The sequence below is a fragment of the Parus major genome, chromosome 4, assembly GCF_001522545.3.
Source record: "Parus major isolate Abel chromosome 4, Parus_major1.1, whole genome shotgun sequence".
In the NCBI taxonomy this organism is placed as follows: Eukaryota; Metazoa; Chordata; class Aves; order Passeriformes; family Paridae; genus Parus; species Parus major.
Genome location: NC_031771.1, coordinates 10,402,401 through 10,422,851, shown reverse-complemented (window position 1 = coordinate 10,422,851; position 20,451 = coordinate 10,402,401). Strand labels below are relative to the sequence as shown.

The window sequence follows — 20,451 nt, the reverse complement described above, 5'->3', positions numbered from 1 at the left end:
GAGACTTGGCAGGAGAGTTTTGTTTTTCTTGTCTCACTGAGGACAAACGGGAACCAGAGAACAACCTGCAGTTACCGACGACACCCTTGCTATCCCCAAAAGACTCTCAGGATTAAATTCCATTCTAAATGCTGAGTGGGACATCGCACATCTGGAAACCAGAACAATCTGGTACGTGCTGCCATGCTCACCTAAGCTCTTGTTCTACAAGGAGAGCTGTACAATGAGACGTCTGAAAGGTTTCTTTGTTGCTTTTCTGGCCAGAAGTAGCTGGGTTTTGCAGCAACTGAAAACCTTACTCCAACAAAACAATAGCTTCTTTACCTCAAAAATGTATAGGACAAACTTGACAGTGACCTCCTTAAGCTCCTATGGAAATTGTGTTGGCTCTCATTTTTCTCTCAGGTGTCTGTTTTCAAGTACTCTGGTGTCTGGCAGACAGCATGAGGTTGAATGGTAGTGGCACTAAAAGTTTCAAAGGCTTTTGTAATCAGAGTCAACTGATTTGCCGAATTGCATCAAAGGTCAGAGACTGGCAGTAGCACTGCATGGAGCAAATGATCTCTTTAAACTCCTGATCGGACACGGATCATGTCAGGAGGCAGCAGGGCTTTGCTCATGGAAGCAGCTGCCTGAGCGCAGCGCACACAACTCTGCTTTACATCTTTAGGATAGTTGTTCCATGGGGGAATCGCTGCTGCTTCCAGAGGAATCTTGGCACCCGGTGGGCAGCAGCTGCAGCCACAGCCTGGCTGTCCTGGCCCTCGGGCTTCCACCTGCCGAATCCAGTCCTGAAAGGAGGCTGTAGCCAGGTGGGGTCTGGCTTTTCTCCAGGAGACCAGCGTCAGGACGAGGGGACACGGCCTAAAGCTGTGCCAGGGGAGGGTTAGTCTGGACCCGTGCAGGGCCAGGTGTTGGACTCGATGGTCCTTGTGGGCCTCTCCAACTCCCTAAATTCCGTGATTCTGTGAAATTAGGGGGAATTTCTCCACAGAAAGGGTGTTTACAATGGGCTGTCCGGGGAGGTGCTGGAATCACCCTCGCTGGATGTGTTTGAGGAAAGACTGGACGTGGTAGGACTCGACGATCTCTGCGGTCTTTTCCAGCCTAATCGATTCTGTGATTCTGTGAAACCGGGGACTGTGCAGGGTCACCCCGGCCGCAGCCCGGGCCGTCTCGCTGCTCCCGGCCCAGCCGCAGGCCCGTGTGAGGGGCCGGGCGCGGCCGGCGGGTGGGGCGGGGCGGCGGGGGAGGCTCGGCCGAAGCGGCCGCCGCCGCCGGGCCCGATTGGCCGGCGGGGCTCGGGGGTGGGGCCGGGCGGCGGCGGCGGGGCCGCGCTGCAGTCTCGGCCGGGGAGGCGCCGCTCTCGCACCGCTGGGGCGCTGCCGCCGCCGGGCCCGGGAGCGGGAGGAGGTAAGGGCCGCCTGCCCGGGGCACGGGCCGGGGGCGAGGGAGGGCGGGGGGCCGCGCTGACAATCGTTTCCTTCTGTTGCCCCTTCCGATCTCTCCGCCCTCCCTCCTCCTTCAGCCGCGGCTGCTGGGCGGGAAGGTCTGGAAATGTCGGGGAGCGGGTCTGGCACATCACCGAGCGGGGCTGGGCACGGCCGGCGTTCCGCAGGGGCTGCCGCCGGACGCCGCGGCTTTGGTATACACGGAATAAACGCGGCCTGTGGTAATTCGTGATGAGCAAACTGCGGGAGTGACATCTTTAAATTGCTGCTGTCCATGTGCAGTTTGCTGTCCAGGCAGGGAGAGGCGAGACTGGATTGTCACGGATTTTAAAAGAAACAAAAAAACGTACAAAACAACAGCGCACCTGCTTTAAAACGAACTTAACTCTCAGAACCGTAGGGTCCTGCCCACATCCGTGGGGTTGCGAAGGAACGCGAGGCAAGTGCACTTGGAGTTGTACATTCCTTTTTGCATACGTCGGATCCCCTGGGGCAGCAGACATGCCTTCCCTTTCTTCCGGGTTTCCTTTCCTTCCCCTTTTCTTCTGGCAGCCTGGAAAATTTCCATCTGCAGAGCAGCAGCCAGGCTGTAAAACTGCAGTTTTAATCACCTCATCCCACCTTAAGTGCTGTGTTTCCGTGCCTGTCTGTGGCAGCTGACACAGACAGGAAAATGTGCACAGATGAACAGGATCAGATAGATGGAGCACCTCAAAGCAGATTTCCATCCAGAACTGTCCATCTTGGACTTTGTCTCTAACACCAGTTGCCCCCATTTTCATTACCTCATCTTGTTTTGCCCGGATGGGTCTGCTCAGTGTTTGCAGACATATCAGCTGGGAAAGCACAGACTGTTGTGTGTCCAGAGCTGTTTACATAACAAACCAAAGAGCAGGTTCCTACTCCTGACTTGCAGAGACTCTTGGAAAGAAAAACTGTCGTCACTATTTTTACTTGCCTGGTGAGAGCTGAATTTGATAGGGAACAAATACATTAATTAGCTTGTGAGTTTGGATTGATCCTCTGATTCATGCTGTGGATACAGGGTAGTCTAAATATAGCAAGCATTTCATGTTCTCTTCTCAAGCTGACAGAAGTGAAAGCAAGCGTGGGTTTTGCTAATTGGCAGGCTTTCGGTTTGGTCGTGCTGTGTTTCACAGAAGGAAGTTAACGTGCTGTTGTTACGAGACAAGGATAGGAGGAAGGAAAAAGCAGCTCCAGGAAGTAAACCAGGTGTAAAATACCTGTAAGAATGCTAAAAAATAAGGATGTGATATTGCCATCACCTTGCAGTAAATGGAAAAATCTTGAGATTTCAAGTAGTTCCATATTCAGCTGGTGCAACAACAGTGATTTCCAGAACATTCAGCCTTCTATCAAGTCAACAGTCAACCTCTAAGTGCTAAGTAAAGAAACCTTTCCTCTTTTCATGCAACCTAAGAATTGCATGAAAGTTAAACCCACAGTATCTGAAGCAACAAGCTTTGAGCTGGGAACAATGTTTGTTGAAGGCCTCCCAAAGGATCTGTCACTGCCATTTTCTACTAAGGCAACCCCTTGCTAAGTTATGTTTGATTGCATGTTTTTTGTGAGTACACAGATTTTTATCTAGCAATTTTAAAACATAGTTTTAACAAATATTTCAGATACAGAGATGCAGTTGTGATTGGCTTGGGCAAAGGACAACAGCAAGGCACTCCAGTCCAGAATTAAAGTGTCTCTGGGGTACAAGTGTTGCTCTTTGCTGTTCAATTGTGTCAGATCACCCTGCTGTCATTTTTTTTTTTCTTTTTTCTTTTTTCTTTTTTTTTTTCTTTTCATTCGCCATAAGCCTGGGTATTTTTAGATCTTTTGTTACGTCATATAATTCTTCTCACTCATAATTTTGCCCTTAGCAAGCTTGGAGCAATTAAGTTAGAAATCCCTCACTGGGCTTGTATCTTTAGTGTGGTTAGTTACAGTGATCTGTGTGGTCCAGTTCAAATTACTTTGGTGGAACAACATGTAATTATTACAAACTGTATCTCAGCCTGTTGGACTAGGGTCAGGTTGGGTGTTACTCTGCAAAAGGTCAAATAATCCAATCTTCCTACGCTTTTCAGCATGCTAGGGGAATGATCATTAGCAAATTTGTGTCTGTGCTGAGCCAAGTGGTGTGTTTGAATTTATCTGGACTGAAAAAGGGATCTGAGAATCCAGTAGAGGATCTTGCATGTCTGTGTTATCCCATTTCAGGGTTAGGTGGCAGAGAACTTCAAGACAGACAAAACAGGAAATAGGTGCATGGGGTTTTTTGAGGGTCAGGTTTGTGTGTACAGTTGGGGATGTCCATGAATACACTCTGAGTAGTCATTCTTAGCATAAAAAAAAAATTTAAAAAATCACAATTTACTTCACAGCTCTGTGTTAAAAAGTATTGTTCAGGACCTCCATAAATGTCACAGAACCAAATATCACGTGCAGATAAAAAAATTAAAATCTAAGCAAATATATTTCTCCTTTCCCCCTGGGAGTCACAGTGCAGATATCTCAGCTGGTGTTTTCAGAGCATGGAAGATAAACTCGTTTTCACAATCTTATTGGATATTTTCATATGTTAGCATTATCATCACTCCCATTTGTTCCATCTCAGCCCCTTCAACCTTTGAAAATTCGGGATGTCACTCTGCAGGGGGCCAGCAGAAGTGCCTCCCTGCTCAGTGTGCAGAGCCGGGGTTGGATGTGGGCTGCTGCTGAGTGTGGGATAGTTTCTCGATGAGTCACGCAGATCCCGCTGCAGTCGCTCCCAGTGAGTGCGGTGCTCCGCATGATCAGAGGGCTCTCAGGGTGACATTGTTTCCTGAATGATGCAACTGAAAATTCCCTTTCCTGTGCTTCTTGTTTCCTGAACCGTTTTCCCTTTGGTCTCCAAAACATTCCAGCAGCTGCGCATCTTTTGCTCCTGCTCTTTTTTCCCTACGAATCTCTGCGAAGACAAGTTATGTCCACAGCTACTCTGATTAGCTTGGTACGGAATGGAGGGTTCCAGGTGAGAAGGAGAGCCGCGCTCACGTCCCGCTTCCTGCAGGACGAGAAGCGCCCCGCAGCCGCCTGCTCCATCTCCAGCTGCGAGCGCCGCGCCTCCCGCTTCGACCCCGACGGCAGCGGGCGGCCGACCACATGGGACACCTTCGGCATCTGGGACAATCGCATCGATGAACCCATCCTCCTCCCACCCAGCATAAAGTACGGGAAGCCGATCCCAAAAGTGAGCCTGAGCAACGTGGGCTGCGCCAGCCACATCGGGAAGCGAAAGGAAAACGAGGACCGGTTCGATTATGCTCAGCTGACAGAGGATATCCTGTACTTCGCAGTGTACGATGGGCACGGCGGGTCGGCAGCTGCAGACTTCTGTGATAAGTACATGGAAAAATATATTAAGTAAGTGCTCATCGAGGGAATGAATGTGTGTCAAATAAATTCTAACCGAGATTCCTTCCTTAGGTAGCCAGTGGGTTGTACATTGTAGCCAATCTTCCCAGGTTATGTAGCCGCATGTCCTTATGGACAGCAGGAGCGCGGGATGGTACAGACATGCTACAAATTACTGAATCTATGTGGTGCCTGCCCCACTGGGCAAGTCCACAAATACAGGAGAGGAAAGCACGACTGTGCCCCCTTTCTGGGAAAGGTCTTGGAACACGGGGAGAGTGTGGACTGACTGTTTTCACCCAGGGTCTCTGTGTTTGCTTACACTCTTCTGTATCTATCACATCCCCGGATGCTGGATAAGGAGCTTAGATATTTCCAAAATTACAGGATTATGCTTTCAGTTCACACAGTTAAATCACATTACCTTTTCACTCAAGTCCAGCATCATCCAGTGCTTGCAGGGAGGAGATAAGACTGTGAAACAGATTGATCAGGATGTATATTTCTTGGAAAGAAGTTTAATTTCTTTGTTTGCTTGCTTGCTTCCAGGGAATTTCTTGCTGAGGAGGAGAACTTGGAAAATGTTTTGAGCAAAGCTTTTCTAGAAATAGACAAAGCATATGAAAGGCATGCTAATCTCTCAGCAGATGGTAGGTAAAAAATATTCTACTCATACAGGTGCAGAGAAAAAAGTTTGTTTTATTTGCTCAGTAGTTTTGCAGTAAAATGTCCAGAAAAACACTTGAAAACAATTTTACTTAACACAAGATTTTGCTCTGGTCACTTATTGCAAATAAAACAATTATGTTTTATGTCTTAAAAATTAAATAACTACTGTAAGCCTCAGTCAAATTTACTGGAGGAGTTATGAATCTGAATGTTATAATTGAATTTCTCTTAATGTGATTCTGAAAGGGAATATGTTTGTTGAGGTGGCAAAGAGTGATTTAGATTTGCAAAGACCATAATTTTACTGGTAGGAAATGTGGAGGGGGGTATTTTTGATTCCCTTTTTTTTAGGGGGTTGGGGGAATTGGTGTTTTTATATGTTTATTTGTTTGTTTTAAAGCTGTTACTACTGTGGATTTAAAGCAACAGTGTCAAAGTTCCCCTTCCTAACTTGGCTGCTGCACCTGAGGAGGAATGTAAGCCAAAATTAATGCAATCGATATTGCTTCTGTACAAACAGAGTCACAGGAGTAGCTGAGTGGGAAAGGGGAAAAAGCAGTGAAGAAGAAAACAAGTTTGGCTGTGGTAAGGCTGTGGTGAAGCTGGCACCAGCCCTTTTAGACTCCCATTTAATCCTGTTAATGAAGTTCTTGTCTATGTGTCTAGAGGCTAAGTACATCTGAAGTTCCAGTTGCAGCAAGTGGAGCCTATAGGGAGTAACTTAAGAAGGGAGATAGAAGTGCCTGTCCCAGTTCTGTCACAGGAGCTTTCTTGGCCATGAGATACAATTTGAGAGTCAGTTTAGCCAGTCTTAAAAAGAAAACCACCAACACATAGCAGAAAAAAAACCCCAACAAACCAATACAGAAACCCCACAAACAACCAAACAAAAATACCATCCCAGTTTCACTGGCTGTTCTTCTGGAACAACCTCAGTTATTTTGCCAGTCCCCTTGTTCAGGCACTGGCAGAATAACTGAGGTTGTTCTAGAAGACCTGAAACTGTAAAAGTCATGTCTCCAAGAAAGACTGGAAATCAAGAAGCCCTACAGGGACTGAAGTGATACTATATTCTCAAGCTGCTTTTTTGAAGCAGTGGCTGAATACAATCAAGTAATGGAGTGGCTTTCTGGTTTAACTACTAGATGAATCTAAGTAGGCTTAAATGCAGATCAGGTAGCCCTTTACTTTAGCCTGCACCAGGGATGAGGAAAAAAAGTCTTGAATCCTGAGGTGCAGCCCTCAAAAAAGGAGAATTGCATCTATAAAGGTCATTTTCCCGTTGTATTTCGTGTGGAAAAAAGACCAGAGTTTTGACCTATGGGCTGAGTTTTAGCTGAGTTCTTGAGAGACATCAGCAAAGCAGATGTGCTTTTTATTCCAGAGCCTTTTTGCAAATATATTTTCTTACCAACTCAAGTCCAAGACAGCATTTAAGTACTAGTTTGTGTGCTTCCCTGGATCAGACCATTTCATTTTCAGATCTAACTGTCCCCTTCCCTGCCCCTTTGTGAGTAAGACAGCTCTTGGTTTGGCTCATTGTAGTGACCTCTGTGTCAGAACAGCTCCTTGAGGAGAAGGACTGAGAACTCTACTGGGTGTGTTATTCTGTTTTTCTGAAAACTTTCCAATCATAACTTTGTAGGTGTGACTTACAGAATTGAATAACAATAATATTTGGCAGACAAACAGTGCAGCAAGCAGAGCATTTTAGAACTGCTTATAGGATTTTTTTCATACCATTTAACTAACTGGTGCTGCTTGATGCCAGAAAACATTATCAGGATACTGCACAAGCTGCCTTCATTAAAAAAGCAAAATAGAGGGTAAAAGAGTTGCCAGACATCCATGGAGTCCATGCTCTGGTAGGCACTCAGTATTTCTCAGGTAGGCTGAGCACCTGCAAGCGCTTGCAGGAGCCTGGGGGCTCTCCCTAAGGGAGTCTATTGTTCTTGGCCGAAAATCAAGCTCTAAGGCAAAGAATGGAGTAACAGGGTGCAAAGTCAAGTCTGGATTTCTGAACAGATTAAACTTCTTGCATATCTGTTGTTAAAATAACTCAATACTGTGTTGACTGCTTTGTGGGGATATTTTTGTTGTTGCTGGTGTTTTAGAAGTTACATAAAATTTCAGTGTTTGGCATATGTCTTTGTTATAAGCCTGCTTCCAAACTGATTCAGTTTGCCAGCAAAATTTCTGATTAAGTGTGGCTATTCTGGATGTGAGAGTCAAGATAGTTGCTAGAGTATCTTGAGGATGGTGGGTGACAGTGTAACTTGCTGTATCCCCAAGTCTGACCTCCTTTTGAAACCCGGCCATAGCTGATGAAGTCCAAAATAATAGCTTTCACTTGTTCCAGCAGATGACCCTTCCATGGCTTGCTCCCTTCCACTGTGTCTGCAAAAAAACCTCTACACATTCAGGATGTCCAGGTCTTTACTAACACACAACCAGCTTTAAAACTTGTACCTGGGTGCTTGAAGGAAACTAAACCCCAGGTCAAATCCAAATCAAATGGCTAAAATGGCATGTTTGAGGCATTGTTATTAGTGCTATTTAAGGGGTAAAATCTTACATAAGGCACAAATTTAACACGATTAGAGACGTGCCTTGTTGGAGACCCCAGCTATGTCTTCAAGGACATGACTCTGTAGGTCACTTAGCAGTGATAGAGTTTTTGTAATTGGGGATGGAAAATACATATCATGGTAGCTCCTGTGAGCTTTCAATAAAAAATATGGTTTATGTGTGTGTGTTCCAGGTACTGCTGCTGTGTCTGGCATGCAGTTCACCAGTGCTATTGGAGTGCTGTACTGGCCTGCTGGAGCCTGGTCCAGTAACCCCTCTGACAGTGACCTACACCTGTTGTTTCATACATAAGCATAAGAAACTTGCTTTAGGCAAGTTTGGAATAATCTGTTCTCTGCCTAAATCCTGTGTAATCATTAACAGCTTAGACCTATGCCTGAGCCCTGAAGCTTGGTGTCTGATACCTCTTCAAAAATGTGTTTTCATTCCCTTCCATGCATTTAAATATAGCCAGTCACTTTCAAATCACTTATAAATTTAGGTACAGAACATAAAGGAAGCTCACATTCAACAAATGTCATTATCCACAGGACAACTGCCAGAGATGGGCAGAATTTTCTGCTATTTTTTACCAGCCATAAAAACTGAAATGTAAAGGCTGAAACCTTTGTTCAGCAAGGATGGAAATAGGAAATTAAATTCTGTGCTTGAGGAAACTTGAGCATTTCCCTGCAGAAATGTGAGACAAACCCTCTTCTGGCCTACTGGAGTCTTACCAGGTATTGTTACTGCTTCTGTTCTCTGAGCCAGAGAAAACAAGAGGGAGTTTGTCCATTAACCTCCACATTCAGTGCATCCAACTCTAATCACACTGGCCACTCACTTCTGGAATAGCCATCTTAAAACATAGCCAGGTATTAACTTGTCTACCCATCTTTGAAAGGGTTCTTACTCTTGAATCTAATTATGCTGACAAACAGCAGAAGTTATTTAAAATAATTAAATTTTTTAAGTAATGTTTGTTTTGTTGTTGTTTTTTAAAGTTATCATTAAAAAATATTTTTATTTCTTTAAATATGTTAACCTGCAACACTGAGGAAAAGGGAGAGCTGCAGAAATTGTACTTGAATATTTCATAAATTTATCAGCATTATAAAGGCAGCCTTTTTAACCAAGAGCCCTAATTATTACCTAATCAGTTTAGAAGATACTAAGTACAATATTAAAGGTATGTTTATTTTGCCTATTTTTCCATTAGACAGGACAATTCATATACTTCTATTCAGTGCCTTTAAGATGGCCCCATTTCATTTGGCACTGGTTTGAACTCCCCATATTGCTCTAATTACCTTGAGGGAGTAGATATTCTTCAGAATGGCCACTCTTGCCATATATGAGACAGTTGGCCCTCTACCATTGATAAAATTCTTCATTTGATCTGTTGGTTGGTTACTTATCTTCATAGGGATAACAAAATTTAGATTTTATTTGGGCTGAATTTAAACTGGTTTTGTCACACAGCTTTAGCAAGAAGGTAAGAACAGTGGTAATTCCCCAGAAATACCAAGGTTGATTTACCAAGGCCAAAGATGCAGGTGCTTCCTACATGACCTGCACAGGGCAGTGCAGGCAGATCTGAGAGTGACTGACTCCATCCCCTGTTCTGCAGCCCTTATTCTTGCATCTCCAGTGTTGCAGGTTTATTTTGTTTGAACAAAGTCCCTGGGTGAATTTCCTATTTGCCTCTGTGTGGTGTTATTTGTGGCAGACACTGTACCTGGTCAGCAGCTCTAGAACTGGAGGCCCTGGACACTTTAAGCTGGGCTTCAGTGGAAAGAGAGATCTGCTTAATTTTGTCCCAGGTGAAGGAGTCCAGCGGTTCCTAGCCTGGACTACTGGAAGGTTTCCACATCCTCTTTGTCACATTAGTTGAGATGACTTGCAGTAGAAGTTGTCCAGTGAGTGTTAAGAACCTATTGAAAGATCTTAGTTTTATAGTGATATTGTCAGGAAAACAAAATTCTTAAATTAAAATTAAATTCTTTAATTGTTAAAACCAATTGTGTTAAACTAGCAGCAGTTGTAGAAAAGCATTATGTTATCCCATCATCAGTCCTGTGGTTTTGAGCTGTGCTAGAAATCACATAATGCTACGTCTGGCTTTGTGCATGTTCTCACATCCTGACCATGGATCCAAGGAAGAGATTGTGAGCAGCATGTATTTTATTTTTTTTTTTCCTAGGAGTGCTATTTAATTAATATACATATGAAGTTCTAGTCACCATGTCCATTACAATTCTGAACAATATCTTGTACTTTAGTACCAGCCCTTGAGTTTGTGATAGCAGCTCTTTTCTTTGGGAGTTTTTATTGAAAATATGCAGATTCACCTGAATTTGAAATGTTTCCAGTCTTCTGTGAACTGAAGATTATGATTTAAGTTTTTATATATTTCTCAGCATAGTTCTAAAACCACAGAATGAAATGGGAAAATAGCTCCATTAATTTCAATATCCAAATAAAATGTATCTTCTGTAAAACAAAAAGGTAGTTTTACATAGGTTTCTCTATTTCACTTGTTCTAACTGTTGGCTAAAACAGGTATTTTACTGGTTCTACTAAAATTTCTAATTGCACTGGTACTTTTTAATATCACGTTTTCATAATGTGCCTCAAAGTGACTCTGCACTGGGCTGGTCCTTGCTTCAGACAAGAAACAGGATGTCAGTGCCCACCTGGCTAGTCAGAAGCTGCCACATCCAGTTTCCAGTGTCCCAGCCTGTGCAGCCCTGGCACAGACCGAGGTGTGACTGTGGTCACCATGGCTGCTGGTCACTGCTGACCTGCTGGCTCAGGGTTCAGCTAAACCCAGCCCTTGTTGCAGTAATAATACCTGTTTTAAATAATAACACCAGCTTATTTAACACTATTTGTGAGGGTTTGTGTTTGAGTTTTTTTGATTCATGGACTCGCTGCTTCCGCTGCACAACAAGGCTCAATGCATCTTCCAGGGCTTGGCGACTTCATTTTACTCAGTTTACTCCCAGCCCCATTTGACTTACAGGGTGCTGAGACCTCACAGGGTTGGGGAAGGAGGCTGTCAAGACCTCACAGCTCTTGTATTCCTGTTGCTATCTCTTGGCAGCTGGTCAGATTTGGGGCTGCCTGGCATTCCTTGGGATCCAACACAAAGTCCTGTTTCAAATCTGTCCCGTAACTCCAGGGTCAGGGCTGGCAAGGCCAGAGGTAGGAGCACATGTAGTTGTAGCTGATCTCTGCAGAAGCAGTGGTGGAAAGACAGTGACATGTTACGAAGAATATAACTGGGGAGTCACATTCCTAAGCAAGCCCAAAACTCATCTTTAGTTGGCTTGCTTTGAAAAAGTGGTATAACCGGAAAAGCCCAGAATGCAGGTGACCTACAGAGAGCCTTTCAAGGGGGTTTGCATTGGCTGTAGGTAAAAATATGTTCCAGGCAGTAGCTGGTCCTGTCCAGATATTTTAATGTAATAGCTCAAGTCAGCAGGAGCCTTCCAGGCATCTCCTGCTGGGTTACCTCTGCAGAATTTGCAGGAAGAGAAGATAATGACAGTAAGGTGGGACTTGCCCTTTCAAAAAGCAAAGAAAACTAGGAGAGCTGAGCAATTTTTCTGGCATTTTCTTCACTGCAGATGATACTACAGATATTTTTCCTGAAATAGACACTTGCATTTCTCTTTTTCAAGAGGGTTTTTTTGTTGTTATTTGGTTGTTGTTTGGGTTTTTTGTTTGTTTGTTTGTTTTTTTCCCCAGCCCATTGTAGCAGTTGAAATGAGAAGCCCTTAAATCTGCTTGCATGAGTGAATCCAGGCAGGTCCCTGAGTGCAGTCAGTCAGCTCAGCTCAGCTCACTTCCTTGCCCTGTAGAGAAGGAGGGCAGCACCAGGGCTCTGTTTTGCTCTCTGAGCACTCACAATGAACCCCTGTCAGGTGGTCCCAGCAGTGCCCCGGGCATGCTGCCCAGAGAGCCACTGCCACCTGCACACGTTTGCAGGCACAAGGCAAGACTGAATCCCAGAATCCAGCTTCACCTTTGCTGGGCCCTCCAGCAAGTTGACAGGGTGTGGAGGGAGCAGTGCTCCTTCCTGGAAAAAGCCAGGAAGCCTGTTTGCTGAATCCTTCTCTGGGGGAAGCAGAGGGGGAGTGTAACAGCTTGACAGCAATAGAAGGATGCTACAAATGGATCTACTGCTTTCCCTCTGGTGATCTATATACAATTACAATTACTGTAACTATAATTGTATTTTACTATGTAATTGCCTGCTTCAGCACCTAACAAAAGGAAAGAGCCATCACCTTTATGGTGACCTACTTGTGCAGTGACTGAGCCAGGTATAAGGACAATAACCCTGTAACTTGAGGTGAGCTCATGGGGCTGAAAAGCTGCTGCAAAATGAAAGGAAACCACTGTACCTTGTACTTTTATCCCACTTGCCCTGTTTGCATGGAGCCGTGTTGCACAGAAACACTTAATCCTTCCCACCTCTCCCATCTTCCCCCAGTCCTACATGCATGCATGCTTGCTTTTTTAATTTTTTTTTTTGGTATGTGTAAATTTAGTTTAAACTTAAAAGCAGTTACTTGCTGATTAGGTAGAGCACAAGTTGTCTTCATTTTACCAATTGAAACTGTTGCTGTTATGACTCCACTCTTTGAGGCGGTGCTAAAACCTCTCTCTTTGATGACGTTTGTAGCAACTCTGCTGAACTCTGGGACCACTGCAACAGTGGCTCTGCTCCGAGATGGAATTGAGCTGGTTGTGGCAAGTGTGGGAGACAGTCGTGCTCTGCTGTGCCGGAAGGGAAAGGCCATGAAACTCACCATTGACCATACTCCAGAGAGAAAGGAGGAGAAGGAAAGGTACCTGCTGGCTGATGATGTGGCTTCCTAGAGCACAGCCTCAGTCAGGATGGGCTTCTGTTCTGCTGCTGGGTTGGGCCAGGAAGAAAGCAGAGTTGAATAGAGAGCCCTGAGACCACTCTGAACTGGCAGTAAGCTCCAGTCAATGCACTGGGTCCCATTTAGAGGAAAGGCCTCCATGAGTAAAAACTGTCTCAGCAGTAAGATCAGCTTTACTGAGATTTAGAACAGAGCTGTGACCACACGGTTCAGACCTGTCCAAAATCACCAAGTGAGAACCCGAGGAAGTGCACTGTGATTCCCAGGTCAGGACTCAGCCCACCAAGACACATCCCCTCCATGGAGCCCTTCAAACAGCTAAAGCCAACCCTCAGCTTCCCAGCTCAGGCTCTCCATACATCATTCCTCATTCTAGCTAGTGACAGAAATAGAGGATAGAGATGGGGGTAATGGTGTGAAGCAGTAACTCATTCACTTTTTCTTTTGTGCCTCTGGACAGGATTAAGAAGTGTGGTGGCTTCATTTCCTGGAACAGTTTGGGACAGCCTCATGTGAATGGTAGACTTGCAATGACACGGAGCATAGGAGATTTGGATCTTAAAAACAGTGGTGTGATAGCCCAGCCAGAAACAAAAAGGGTTCAGGTAAAAGAAGATCTGGTTTACAGGGACAGCAACACTTGGACTAAGGGGCTACACAGGTATTTGATGCTGTGGTGGTACCCACATGACATGAGCCCAGGTGAAGCCTGATGGCCACCTTATTTTTACTGAAGTAACCAGAGAGTAACTCTAATTAAGTTGTTTCAGATTAATACTAACAGGACAGAAAAGAATCTGGTACTAAATTCACCAGATCAGTTTCTAAATCCCACTTCTGACAGTAATATATATGATGAGGAAAGAAAGGTAACATGATATGCATTACAGGTATTAGTCTGTTTGGGCCCTGTGGTCAAATGAATCATTTTGAGGTTAATGTTGGTATAAAACCATCACTGAGAACTGTGTGGGATATGGATGGACTGCCATCAAAAAAGTAGGATTTGTAGAGATTTGCACAGTTGAGAGGGGGAGGAGGAAAGGACAGCTGCATGTATCTTACCATAGCTCTGTAGTCATCTAGAAAACAAATTAAACACCCAGAAGGTATTCAGCCTCCACTTTGGCAGGAAGCTCTCCTGTCAACTCGTATTCTGTTTGTTACTTTTCCCCAGTGCACCTCCCAGGGCCCCAAGAACTATATTGTTTTGGTCCCAATGAAGTGCCACACATTAGGGGTTTAGGGAGATGGCTGCAGTGCTATCGTATCTTCCATGAAATCCTCAGCTTCAGGAAAAATTTTTCAGGAGAGCATGCAGCACCCCTAGGGGGAAAAAAAAAAAAGTGCTTTGCAAGAGTGTAAAGACATGGGGGCAGTTCCCTTGCCTTGCAGCACTCACCCGGGGTCGTGCATCCTGTGTGCCTCTGTTGCAGCTGCACCACGCGGACGACAGCTTCCTGGTGCTGACCACTGACGGCATCAACTTCATAGTGAACAGCCAGGAGATCTGCGACTTCATCAGCCAGTGCCACGACCCTGCTGAGGCTGCCCACGTGGTCACTGAGCAGGTAATGCCAGCGCTTCTCTGGGCACCAAGGGCTCCTGGCTGGGCTGGTTTGGCTTTAAAAAAAACTGGGGGTTTTTATTTACACAATACCACACGTTCAACTGAATTGAATGGTGCTGGCTGAGACATTCACCAGTCCTGCAGCCTTTTCCTTATCATGTGTCTCACCACATCCTTGCCAGGCATCACATCAATTAGCTTGATTAGCTTACAGTCCACTGAACTGCATGGGACTGTAACTGCAGCTTAGGCCTGTGCTGAAAATGTCAATTGTCATAGACAGAAATGGCCCCTTTCTGACCATGGTTCTGGGTGGTGGCATATCCCATGGGAAGCTCTAGGGCATACCAGAACGGAGCATCAGGGCTGGGAAGGGGCAAGGAACTCTCAGGCCTCAGGGCATGCTGTCCCAGGTGAAGCCAAACACTTCTTTCCCTTTCCAAGAGAGACACTGATGCCAACACTTTGTTTCTTCTCTCAGGCAGTGCAGTTTGGCTCTGAAGACAACAGCACAGTTGTCATAGTGCCATTTGGAGCTTGGGGCAAGTACAAGAACGGGGAGATGACCTTCTCCTTCAGCCGCAGTTTCGCTTCCAGCGGGAGGTGGGCATGAAGACAATGCCCCGGCGATCCTTTCCTGCCGTCACCTGGACACAGCGTGCTACAGGAGAACACCTCCATCTGTTCCTAGGCTGACTCAGTGTCTTGTCCATCCCTTCTGTTCCCAGTGTTAGAAGGTGCCGCTGCTCCCTTGGTGCGTAGTGCCTGTTGTTGCTTACGGCTGCCCGTGTCTTGCTGCCCGTGTTATTCCAGGTGGCATCGGGGCAGCACCCTGGGTTTGTAGCCCCAGCAGCTCCACACATCACTTTGTTCACACAGATGAGGTTCTGGGCTTTCACCTGATGCTGGAGGGAGTGCACAGTCATTTCATGCCTACCTGTATTCCCCAGGACCCTCAGTTCCCTGGCAGCTATGGGTGCCTGAGCCACGTGCTGGCTTCCTTGTCCTATAAAACACGGGGGAACAAACGCACAATGTTCTTAGGTAGGCAGAAAGAGGGTTCGTTGTCTTCTTCTGCTGCAGCCACCCAAAACTCCCCTGTACTCCAGGAGAAGTGGGTGAAAAATAAAGAAGTTTTGGAATGTTTAGGTTCTGATACCAGTGGCATTTGGTGTAGCTGTACAAGTTCCTGAGACAGTGCTGCTTTATGCTCTCACTGCTGTGATCTGTGATCCCCTAGCTCCAAGGAGACAGACCAGGCTGGAGCCTTGTGCTGTTGGACAGATGGGAACCTTTCTCCATTGGGTCCAAAGCCTGTGCAGTCTCTGTGGACCATGCATCAGCCCCTTGCACTGTCTTCTCTTTGCTGTCAGTGCCTGACAGAAGCACGGAGGAGGTAAAAAGATGCACAGTTTTGATATCCAGAGACTCTCATCAACTTGAATTTCTTTCTTCTTCTTCTTTTTTTTTTTTTTTTTTTAATAAAGAAAATAAGCTAATTTCAAAGAGTTTACTCTTCAAGATCTGATGTGTAAGACAACTTATTTCTTCATACAAACATGAGGATTTTCCTGCCCTCTGCTGAAGGTGTCTGGGTTAGTTGTGATCTTTCATGTCTCTCCATGGTACACAAGGAGGTATAAAATGCCCCAAACAAGCTAGAGAAAGGAGAGAGCATTAAAATAATGAAAGGTAATTTTTGTAAGTTTTGGGTATTGTTTCTAGATGTCAGATATTCAGACACCAGAAGGGAGTTTTATACTTAAAGGAAGTGTTTCCATTTCTCTTCTTGTGTCCAGTGAGGCACGGGAGGAGCAGAGCTCTGATCCAGCTGATATCAGTGCTCTGACATGACTGTGGGTGTCATGTTGACACAAGTAAAGATCTGTCCCAGTGTGCCTCATTTCACCTCTTCTTTCCTCCATTCCACAGCAGCTGTCACCTCCCATGGCAGTGAAATATGGGCAGGGAAGAATTGATCTTCTCTCAGCCTTTCCACAGTGTTTTTCCTTCTATGGATGCTTCCAACAGCACAATTGTGAAAACAAAACAAAATGAAAGAGAAGTTGCCTGATACTAAATCACCTTGCAAAAAAAAAGAAAAAAGGGAATTCTGAGGTGCCTGGCCTGATTCTGGTTTTCCAATGTGAAATATGTATCTTCATTACTTTTAACCCTTTCCATTTAGTCCAGGGTTACCCCTTAGGCAGTTGCTCCATGTGACTTGTCTGTGGTGGAAGGCCCAGCAGGGCACAGTGTTGTACTGACAGCATTTAGTACTTGGTGCTTAGAGTGGCCTGGTAGAGCGGTCTGTCCCATCACTTGGTGTATTATGTGGTGTGTGCAATGCACTTATTTGGATTGCAACTGCAATGCTGTGTGTAAATCTCTGCTGTACTGGATTCTGGTGCCCAGCTGTGTAGTGAGCAACTACTACAGGTTTACAATCCTAATTCCCTCTCTCTCCTCAGATTTTCCCCAGGGTTGGGGTTCAGTGTTCACCTGAGGTCAGCATGGTTGCTGTTGGGGGGCTTTTATTTCTCCTAACAGGGGGAAGGGGATCCTTCTCAGGGGAAGGATTCATCCATATCCTCTTTGAAATTTTACCAAGGAAGGGATAAGACAAAGCTCTGTGAAACAGAGGATGATTAGATTAAGGTGTATTGGTGGTTGCTATTGCTGCTTCTCTACTACTGCAGAAACACTTGGGTTGGGAAGGAGTCCTAGGCACCCTCTCACCTACAGTCCCTTCTATTGGACCCCTTGTTTTCTTTGTCCAGTTCCTTTTTCACTCCAGGGGCAATTCCTGTAGTTGCTGCTGCTGTTTGAGTCCTGCCTCAAGCCCAGCCCCCTCAGAGCATTGAACTGAGGCTCAGTAGGCACAGACCAGGCCCCAGTATGGGGCAGAAGTTGCTGGTTTTCACTGAGGTGGGCAAGGCACCCCTCCATCAGGTGACACACCGGTTTGCCAGGGTTGTTGCCAGTTCAGGTGGAAAGTCCCAGGCTCTGGGAGGTGATACCTCTGCTAGGAACCCGCCCAAATCCTTCCCCACACCCTGCCAGACAGGGAACGGCTGCCTAGGGCACATTTCAGTATTACCTCACCCAAAAATCTTCTCTTATGCCATGATGGCACCAGATTCCACCAACCCCATTTTGTGCCAATGGTGTTACTTAGTAGCATTAGCATCTCATGTAAACATGAACAAGGACCTCTGGAACCTGCACAATCATCCACAGCAGTCCAAAGCGGGGAGAGGGAGATGTATTCCCTCATCCTCTTGTGGAGACAAGACAGCTCCTGCAGCACAGCAAGGCCGTCCATGCCAGGACACAGCCCAGAGCCTTTGTTGTACTGACACATTCCCAGCTTCAGCCTTGTAAAGGATAAGCAGTGCAGCCAGCAATCTCCCTGACTCCCACAGGAAGTTGCTGCTGTTGTAGCAATAACACACTGGATACAAAGCTGCAGCTGTCTGTGTCCCATGCTGGGTGCCAAAAAGGACCATGCAAGGTGCACTTTGGATGGACATCAGTTGCCCACCAAGCTGCTCTTATCACTCCCCTCCTCAGCAGGGTGGGGGCTGGGGGGAGAAAATAAAAAAAACCCAAAACCTGGTCAAGGTAAAGATAATAAATAAGAATGTTACCAGCCCCTTTTCAGGGGCCAATACACAGCCCAGCACTGTGAGGATGCTGTGGGGAGAGGAGCTCCATCCCAGCTAGGCCCAATAAACACTTTAGGTTTTCCATCTGGTTATCTTTCCTCCTGCAGCCCGTGGCAGCTCTTCCATCAACCAGCTCCACAGTACCCACCCCCAAAAGGGACTGGTAAGAGCCTCCTGCACAGCAGAGCTCCTTCAGATTGAAGACAAAGAGCAACAATGGCAGCTGCCTGTCAGAGAGCAGCTATATATATTTATATAGATATTTATTATTCCAGGACAGTGAAGGATCTCACACTTTGAATTAAACAGAATGGAATGTTTGCTCTCTAGATCACTGTCTTTCCCATGCATCTGAGGTTTCAACAAAAAGAGTATTTTTTGTTTATGACAGACTGAACCAAACATTATGGGTGACCTGCTGAGCAAACATTCACTTTTTTCTACCTTTTAGGGGATGGAATTTGAAACCCATTTGATTTGATAAGAATATTTTCTTGCCTGAACATCCTCCCCTGGAGCAGAGGAATCTCTCTCTGTACAGGCACTGCAGGAGGGTGTGCTGTGGGTGCAGAAAGGCAAAAATGCTGTCCAGCAAAGCATTCATTTTTACTGTGAGGATATGGAAGGCATGATGGGGCTCATGTTGTTGGAGGATTTACTAGGAGAGGTGCTGTGACTGCAGATGGTTTTCCAACTTAAGTGTCTCCACCACTTGGAAAGCTGGGGGTTTCATGCCTTATAGAGGGAACTCAGATAAGAGTAATTTGCAGCCTGGATTTAGGAGAGCTGGTCTCTCTGGATGATGAACATAGCACAAGAGACTGAAATGGGGCAGAGATCCAGTAATTAATTTAATATGAATTACAGTCCTTCATTACAGGCCTTCATTACAGTCAGTCCCTTTGGGCTGAAATGCTCAGGGTTGGAGAATAATTGCAGCTGAAAATGAAGGTATGGAGAGAAATCAGCAATATCACTGCTTTTTACATATTTGGAAATTAATATGCACTACCACAGAGAGGAGCTTAGACTCACCACAGGATTTCTGCCAAGTTCCATGGGGTCAGGGTTCCATGAGCCACATTTTCTGTCTCAGCCAGTGCTGTAGTCAAAGACATTGGGATTTTTAGCTAAGGGAGAAGCACAAAACAATAGCTACCAGTGAAACTGGTTTAATAATAATTCTTCTTAAACAACTTCAGTTGGGCACTGCCAGGCCATTGCTCACTCACCCAAGAAGCCAAATGTACAGTACACTCCAGGAATTCCTTGCTTCCAAACTGCTCTTTTGAATGCAGAGGTACCCATCAGGTGCTCTCTTGACCTGGGATGTGGAGTGCTTGGGCAGTCAGAACTGACGTGCCTGTCATAACTTTCATACAGACTTAAGTACAATTGTGTGCATTTGTTACATGCTTTGCCTTGGGGCTGTGTGTAATTTCTGTGGTTTGATGCTTATCTTTGGTGTAATCAGCATTTGAATTTCATCTACTATGAAATTTTAGAGGTATCCATTTTGCTTTTTTTTTTTTTTTCTCTTTAAAAATATTTTTTCATCTTCATCAACTCAAAGCTACATTAGAGCAGCTAAGTCTGTACAGGAATGCTTACAAAATCTTTCAATAAAGAATTGGCTTCTAGGAGCTGTGTCACTACAAATGGGTTTTTCTTCTTCCACCGCATTGCCAACTACCAGAAAAGCTCCAGCTTCTCGAGCTGTGTCACAACTGTCCTGTTAGCCCTGGGCCTCAGTCCTTGCCATAAAAACTTCTGATAATCTAGGTTTTGCCTGCAAAGACATTCTCCCAGCAATAGCCAGTGCAAAGTACCTCCTGTCTCTGGGCTTTGCTGCACCAGGGTGTCACATTCTAACTCACTATTTCTGTCTGCCTGGGTGGCTGTCATGGTGAGCAATGCCAGCCAGTGACAGTGCAAACAAACAAACTGGCCCTCTGCAGGAAAACATATTTTTGCTGCTACATGAATTCAAAGCTGCTCTGTTACAATTGAAGAAACTGTAAGGAAAAAGTAAGAGCCAAGGGTTTTAACTCATCTGTAGAAATAACCCTGAGATCACTGGTATTTTTAGTTAACACAGCTTTTCACAGCTGGGCTCAAATCTATTTTACACTCTTTCCCTTGAAAACAGCAGCCTTGACTTCAATGAGGTCTTAGCAATTTCCTACAGCTGAGCCCCAGGACTTCTTTTTAGGACC

At 45.4% G+C, this 20,451-nt stretch overlaps 1 protein-coding gene across 2 annotated transcripts; it reads left to right on the top strand.

Annotated features, from left to right (window-relative positions):
* The first annotated feature begins 1,330 nt into the window (after nucleotides 1-1,330).
* Nucleotides 1,331-19,878, top strand: PPM1K (protein phosphatase, Mg2+/Mn2+ dependent 1K). Of its 2 annotated transcripts, none has more exons than XM_015625371.1 (7): nucleotides 1,331-1,413; nucleotides 4,376-4,871; nucleotides 5,412-5,512; nucleotides 12,793-12,958; nucleotides 13,458-13,602; nucleotides 14,434-14,568; nucleotides 15,049-19,878. In XM_015625371.1, exons 2-7 carry the CDS (start codon nucleotides 4,432-4,434, stop codon nucleotides 15,178-15,180), a joined length of 1,119 nt encoding a protein of 372 aa, XP_015480857.1. In that variant the 5' UTR covers nucleotides 1,331-1,413; nucleotides 4,376-4,431; the 3' UTR covers nucleotides 15,181-19,878. The 2 variants fall into 2 exon arrangements, with proteins under 2 accessions (XP_015480857.1, XP_015480856.1); XM_015625370.1 differs by having other exon boundaries at nucleotides 1,332-1,413; nucleotides 4,373-4,871.
* Nucleotides 19,879-20,451: the final 573 nt, after the last annotated feature.